The 7,696-nt window shown below is 37.5% G+C and overlaps 1 protein-coding gene across 1 annotated transcript in view; it reads right to left on the bottom strand.

Moving 5' to 3' along the window:
• Window positions 1-1,054: 1,054 nt before the first annotated feature.
• BOLL (boule-like RNA-binding protein) overlaps window positions 1,055-7,696 on the bottom strand; it is a 116,704-nt gene continuing 110,062 nt past the window's right edge. The window contains exon 8 of the mRNA XM_006862004.1: window positions 1,055-1,386. Coding sequence (XP_006862066.1) covers window positions 1,363-1,386 — 24 coding nt within the window. The 3' untranslated portion in view covers window positions 1,055-1,362. The remainder of the gene's footprint in view (window positions 1,387-7,696) is intronic.

Here is a 7,696-nt window from a genome sequence, read left to right as displayed (position 1 = left end):
ATATTTACATATATTCCTTGTATGCTAGTATACATTCATAGGATCCTATTGTTCTCATGAAATCATTTGACTGGGAAACATACACATTATAGTTTTTAAAGAAAACACCCTATTTTACTCATCAAAGTTAACTTTAGGGCCTAAGTATTATTATTTCTACTGTTATTGGTGAGCATGAAATACACTTGGGGATGGAACAGGGAAGGAAGACAGAAATTTTTTAGGATATAACCAGTTTTTATGGCTTATCCCGTCTCCTAAAAGGAAGTCAGTGAAATAACAGTATATGTAGGCAAAGGATTCTTTTTTATATTACTATAGAAACTTTAGTGATTAAAGACCATATGATTTATTTTAGTTTTTGAACAATGAATTTCCCAATGTTAAAAAACTGGCTTTAAAATCAGAATTTAAAGTGTAAGAAACAGTTTGCTTTAAAAAACTTTTTTTTTTTTTAAAGTAATAATATATAATTGAGTATATTGGCAACACAAGAAGAAAAGGTCAAAGCCTAAAGCAAAGACCAACAGTACACTGCAGAATCAGTTATGACTATAGGATCATGTCAGAAGTAAGTCTTTTTTTAATCAAAACCAAAAAATATAGAAAATTTGGTACTAACTAGATTATGCTATAGAAAGATTGCAGTATTACCTTAAACATTAGAAAAAAACATAGTCACATTAAATATAACATACGAGAAGGTAAGAATGTTGATGGTACTTCTAAACTTTGGAAAATGTTATAAAAAAGTACTAATAATGTTTGCATTCTGAAAATAACAGTAGGAACAAAATTAATAAGGAGAAGCAGTAACAAATTAGAAAAAAAAATTAGACACAAGCATGTTAAATAATATAATTTCAAAATAGAACAAAGTTATTAAGATTAAATAACTATATGCTAAAAAGGCATGAGCATATTAAAATTTCTACTAGAATTAGAAATTCTTATCCTAAATATAAAAATAAATATTGTATGAAGCATTAGACGTAAATTTCTGTGAAGGAAAGAAATAACACAAAGCAGAGACAACGAAAAACACCTTACTATTATTCCCAATTTGATTATTATTAATGGAATGGATAAAACATGTTATAGAAAATGTCACTATAGTTAGATTAATACAGATGAAAAATCATCATGCCACACAACTGAATTAATTTTTTAGAACCACTGAAAGGACAATTTCATTAAATTTAGACATCTTGTAGTTGGAATAAGTTAAATATAGTGAAGTATAAACTAACCCTAAATTTCACAACAGGCAGCTTCTAGCCGGTTCGATGAAGCTGGATCTCGGCCACACAAGGATCACTGGACAAGAAATCAGTTGAGCTGGACTAGAGCTGCCCAATTGTCTTAATAATGAATGCTCCATACTGTCTGTTAAGTAAAGAGAAGGAAAATATAGATGAGATTCTACAACAAAAAAATGACAGTAATTAGGATAAATGAGTCTAGAACATCAATCAACATTTACGAAATATTTACAGTGTAATTAGTACCACATTTACAGAATATGTGGTACTAATATTATAGTAAGGAGCCCTAGCAGTGCAGTAATCAAATGCCTGTCTACTAACCAAAAGGTCAGTGATTTGAACTCACCAGCCACTCTTCTAGAGAGTCTGCTTCTGTAAAGATTAAACTAAAAAACCAAACCCACTGCTAGAGTGAATTCTGCCTCACTGTGACTCTCTCGGATACAGTAGAACTACTCTATAGGGTTTTCAAGGCTGTAATCTCTGGTAGTGTAGTCGTTATGAACTGGACTGCGAACTTTAAGGTCAGCAGTTCGAAACTACCAGCTGTTCCGTGGGAGAAAGATGAGCTTTCTGCTCCCGTAAAGATTTACAGCCGGGAAACCCTGTATAGGGTCGCTATGACTCCACTGCACATTAGGATGACAACAACGAATCTTCGGAGAAGCAGGCTGCCAAACCTTTCTCCTGTGGAGCAGCTGGTGGGTTCCAATTGCCAACCTCTTGGTTAGTAGTTGAGTGTTTAACCACTGTACCATCAAAGCTCCTCCTGTAAAGATTACAGCCTTGAAAACCCTATGGGGGGCAGTTCTACTGTGTCCTATAGGTTGTCTATGAGTTGGAATTAACTTGACAGTAACTTTTTCTTTTCTTTCTTTTTTAAATATTACAGTATTCTGAAATGAGAGGCTAGAGAGTAGGGGGACAAGAACTCAGAAAAGGCTTGTCTCTTGTTTTCTGAGAATCTACAATCCATATTGGACAATCTCTAGTGACACAGTATAAATGTTTAGTATATAAAAAATGAGTAACACGTGAGCACAGATTACAAGTGGGCTATATATAGTATTGTATTTTTAAAAACATATGATTAGGTGAGTTTAAAACTTGTTTTTAAAGAAGAGTAGAATTTGGCAAACGACTATTTAGAAAGGTGTCCAAAACTCAAAGTGCACTTAAAGTTGACACTGACAGGGCAGGTATATACGAGTAGGTACCTCATAATCCATTGTATTCCATGTACTTCTGTGATCTGCGATTTTTCTTGCATGTGTATTTGTTAAGATTAGTTTGGATCAGATAAACAATCTAGTTGCTACTACCTTTCTTGCATTTTGGGCCTAAGCCATCTCTTAATTCAAGAGACCAAATTGTCCTAAGATACCTTTTTCATTTTGGATAGGTTCAAATATCTTTATTGTTCCAATATCTTTATTGCAACAGTGTCCAAGAGAACTTTCTGTGTTTTGTTGAACACAAACCATATGTGTCTAATCAGCACATTGTAACTAGTGCAATGGAGAAATTGGATTTAAAATTTCACGGAAATTTTATTAAAGTTACAATTAAATAGCTCCTTGAAGCTAGTGGTTACGGTTTTGGACAGTGTGGTTCTATGGATTCAAACTTATTTGGTTTGTTAAACTCTATAGATTGGGCTGACTGTATGGTTGTTGTTGTTATGTGTTGTGGCGTTGGTTCTGACTCATAGCGACCCTGTACAGGGTTTCCGAGGCTGTAAATCTCTACGGGAGCAGAAAGCCTTATCTTTCTCCCGCGGAACAGCTGGTAGTTTTGAACTGCTGACTTTAAGGTTCACAGCCCCATTAGTAACCACTATGCTACAAGAGCTCCTTTGACTGTATGGTAGCTATACAGTAAAATAGCATGTTGAATATGGTCCAATATCAGTTAATATTGTTAACTACTGTTGTCTGTCTAGAATATTGGTTACACATTTGTTGTTGTTAGGTGCCTCCAGTTGGTACTGACTCATAGTGACCTTATGCACAGCAGAACATAACACTGTCCGATCCTGGGCCAACCTCACTACTGTTGCCACACTTCAGTCCATCAATGCTGCCACTTGGCCAATGCATCTCGTTGGGAGTCTTCCTCTTTTTCTCTAACCCTCCACCTTACCAAACATGGTATCCTTCTCCAGTGACTTGTCCCTCCTGACAGACAATATGTCTGAAATATGAGAGATGAAGTTTGGCCATCTTGGCCTCCAAGGAGCACTCTGGCTGCACTTGGTTACACATGGTAGTTGCTTAATATTTGTTTAATGAGTGAAACTGTGATTTATACAGCGACTCATGCCTAATCAACTATTCATAGTTTACTGGCTGTAACTCAATACTCTTTGGTCCTCTCAATAGTAGCAGAGAAGTGAAGTCGAACTGTTCTATGAATACGGAATTTCTAGGTTGAATACTCAGTGCACCTAAAGAGAACAGGGAACAGTCTAGGCTTCATTATAGCGCAAAGAAAAATACATGAACAAATTTAGGTTGATAGATATGAGAAAACTGAAGGGAGACGGTAGTATTTCATGGTATGGAATTTGAAAGGATATAGATGAGTAAGCACTGGTGAGAGTGAAGAGAGGGAAAAGAACTAACAACACATTTAAAAAGTAGAATGCATTATTCATTGGTGGTGCAGTGGTAGAATTCTAACCTTCAGTAGGAGACCCAGGTTTGATTTCCAGTAAGTGCATCTCAAGTACAGTGGATGCTTGCCTATTGTTATGGTGCTGAACAGGTTTCAGCAGATCTTCCAGACTGAGACGGACTAGGAAGAAAGGCCTAGTGATCTGCTTCTGAAAACTCAGCTAGTGAAGACCCCATGGATCACAATGGTCCAATCCCATTGCACTTTGTGTCATCATGAGCCAGGGGCCTACTCAGCAGCTAATAGCAACAACACATCATAAAAACTGAAGATCTGGGCCTGGGCTTTTTGTAGTTTTTTGATAACCTGATCTATTTCTTCCTTTGTTATAGGTCTGTTCAAGTTTTCTACTTCACTCTCTGTAAGTTTAGGTAAGTCAAGTTTTTTTTTCTATAAATGCATCAAGTTCCTCTAGATTTTCAAATTTGTTGGTGTACAGTTCTTCATAGTACTCTGTTATTATTTTATTTCCATTGGTTCTGCTGTGACATTACCAATGTGGTTTCTTATGCATGTTATTTGTGTCTTATTCCTCTTTTCTTTTGTTAGATTTGCCAATGGTTTGTCAATTTTATTAATCTTTTCATAGATCTTATTGTCTACTGCTTTTCTGTTTTCTATCTCACTTATTTCTGCTTTAATCTTTATATTTATTTTCTTCTGGTGGCTGTAGCTTTACTTTGCTATTCTTTTTCTATTTGTAGGAGATGTGTTAGTATGTGGATTTTGATTCTTTTTTCTTTTTGTATGTGTGCATTTCTTGCAATAAATTGTCCTCTCAGCACTGCTTATGCTGTGTCCCAAATGCTTTGGGACACAGCATAAACAAATGTTTCATTTGTTTCTAGGAATTTTTAAATTTCACTATTTATTTTGTTCTACTACCCAGTATCTTTTAAGCAGTGTTGTTGCTTCCATGTATATGATTTTGTTTCCTTGACCTTCCTATTATTGATTGCTAATTTTGTAGCATTGTGGTCTGAGGAGATTCTTTGTAGTATTTGATGAATTTAAATTTGTGGAGATTTGATTTGTGGCCTAACACATGGTCTATCCTGGAGAATGTTCTGTGTGCATTAGAAAAGAATGTGTATTGCGTTGTTGGGTTGAATGCTCTTTACAAAATCTACAAGGTCAAGTTAGCTGATTCTGTTGTTCAGTTCCTCTGTGAAAAGAAGCTGAGCTTTTTTCTAGTTGTTCTGTCCTTTTTTCACAAATGGTGTATTAAAATTTCCCACAATTATTGTAGAAGTGCCCAATTCTTATTTCAATCCTATTAGGGTTTACTTTATATATTGTGTGGCTCTTTCAATGGGGGTATAGGTATTCATTATGGTTATGTTCTCTTGTTTAATTGACGTTTTAACCATGAAATAATGACCTTCTTTGTCTCTTATGTTGGTTTTTGATTTAAAGTTTAGTTTATCTGATATTAATACTGCCACCCCTGCATGTTTTTTATTGCAATTAGCTTGGTATATATTTTTCCAACCTTTAATCTATTTTTCTCTGTGTGTTCGGTGTGTCTCTTGAAGACAGTACACTGAAGAATCCTGCTTTTGTATCCATTCTGCTACTCTCTGCCTCTTGACTGGCACAATCAATCCATTGACTTTTAGTGTAACTATCTATAGGTATGGATTAATTGCTGACATTATACTGTTTTTTTTGTGATGCTGCCGCGTTCTTTGTTCCACATGCTTTCCTGTGGTGAGTTCATTTTTCTGTGTGCTTTTTCTCGTCAACCTAAGTGTTAATGTTTCTACAATCTTTTTGGACACTTCTTGATTTGATGTGCAGATATATTAAGCTTCTTTGAGGTTACCCTACATTTTACTAGGTTCTTTCTTTCTATTACAGTCTGTTTTATTTCAAAATCTACCTGACCTCTTCATCACCTGGATCTCTGTTACTGAACTTTTCCCTTCTTTCACTTTGTAGTTGTCCTGTTCACAGACTGACTTCCCAGATCCTCTAATTTCAATCTTGTAGTTTTATTCTGTCATGAACTCTTCCTTCTCTGGATTGAGTCCCAGGTGGTGTTGCCACATATGTGAATCTTTGGTTGTTGTCTAGTCTTATTGATTCTCAGTCCAAAGAACTACTATTAGTATATTTTAGAGTGCTGGTTTGGCCTTCACAAAATCCCTTAATTTCTGTTTATCCTGAAATATTTTGATTTCGCTACCATATTTGATTGGCAACTTTGCTGGGTATATGATCCTCAGTTGGCAGTTTTTTCTTTCAGAATTTTGTATATGTATCCCCACTGTATTCCTGCCTACATGGTATCTGCTGAGAAATCAGAGATTACTCTTATTGGCTTTCCTTTGTATGTAAACTTTCTTTTTTCCCTAGCTACTTTAAGGATTCTTGATGGATTGGCCAAGTGGCAGCATCGATGGACTTGGCAACAGTAGTGAGGGTGGCCCAGGTGATCAGGCAGTGTTTTGTTCTGCTGTGCATGAGGTTGTTATGAGTCGGTACTGACTCACTGGCATCTAACATCTTTGATTCTGGAGAGTTTGATTATGGTATGTCTTTTTTTAAAGTTTTTATTGTGAATTATGTGGGTTTACATGGGAGAACCTGTTTTACATTCGTCCTATCATATTTCATTTCACTGCAATGATTCCAATCCCCTCTGTGCATCATCAGACAACCAAAGGGTACACCCCACAGGTCTACTCCGCGGCCATGAGCACACAGCCCCTCTTCCCTGAGTCCAGTGTCCCCAGCTGCTCCATCTGTCCACATCATCATCTCTGCCTCCATTTCTGGCGTCACTGCTTCTCTGGGTGGGGTCCCACACTTCACTCTTCTCACTTGATGGTCCCAGGGACCTCCAATCCTGGACTGCAAAATCAGTCACTCCCTTCCTTTTGTTACAAAACATCTACCTTTACATTTCCGACCCTCACAGTCAGTCCTGATAGCAATTATTCACTACTGTACTGCACAAGTCTTATCTCCATCTTTCATTAGCCCTGTCCCAACAGGTTGGAAATCATTCAGTGGAGATTCTACCTTCCCCTGCCCCATCTGGAACTAGGCTCCCTCTTGAAAGCTTGTAAGCCAGTCAATTCTTACCTTTGTAGTCCCCCACCCCCCGCTATTTTGGGTAGCCAATGTCTAAGTTGCCCATCCCTGTGTACCAATAGGGTGGGAATGATTCTCACTATAAAGATTTGTTCCCTCTTTTAAGCTACTCCATCCATAAGTGTAGGTAAAGTTCATCAAATTGTAATGGGTTACTCTTTTATTTCCTCTTCTTTCTTCTTCTCATGGAGTTCTGATCATCCAGACATTGAAGCCCGGTTAAGTGGGTACTATCTGCAAGTATGGCTATTCTTATACATCTCTCCTCATTTCATGTCAGTTGGATGCTTCACTCTCCGCTCTCTGCTCTAGTCTTCTGTGGCCATGTCACTGCCTCTGGGCCCAGGAGTCCCCAGGTCTTGCCATACTGCTGGCCAACCAGGTCTCCATCCAGGTTCACAGGAGTCTATTGAATGTGGCCAGACTTAGCTCCCAACTTCATTGCTGTTTCTACCCCCCCTTCCCTTTCTCAGTGACCAACGCGGTCATCAGCCAGACCGCATGCCTGCTCATGTATTCCCCTTGAGTCTTAGTCTTGGAAGGGGGTTTGTCCTGAGGGGTCCTGACCACTTGCCTTGATGGTTCCTGGGCGAACAGTTTGTTTTTCTAGTAGTCAATCCGACTGCCGTTACTGTTTTTTAAATTTTTTCCTGCTG

The sequence above is a fragment of the Chrysochloris asiatica genome, unplaced genomic scaffold (genome assembly GCF_000296735.1).
Source record: "Chrysochloris asiatica unplaced genomic scaffold, ChrAsi1.0 scaffold00045, whole genome shotgun sequence".
Lineage (NCBI taxonomy): Eukaryota > Metazoa > Chordata > Mammalia > Afrosoricida > Chrysochloridae > Chrysochloris > Chrysochloris asiatica.
This window is presented reverse-complemented; position numbering and strand designations above follow the sequence as displayed.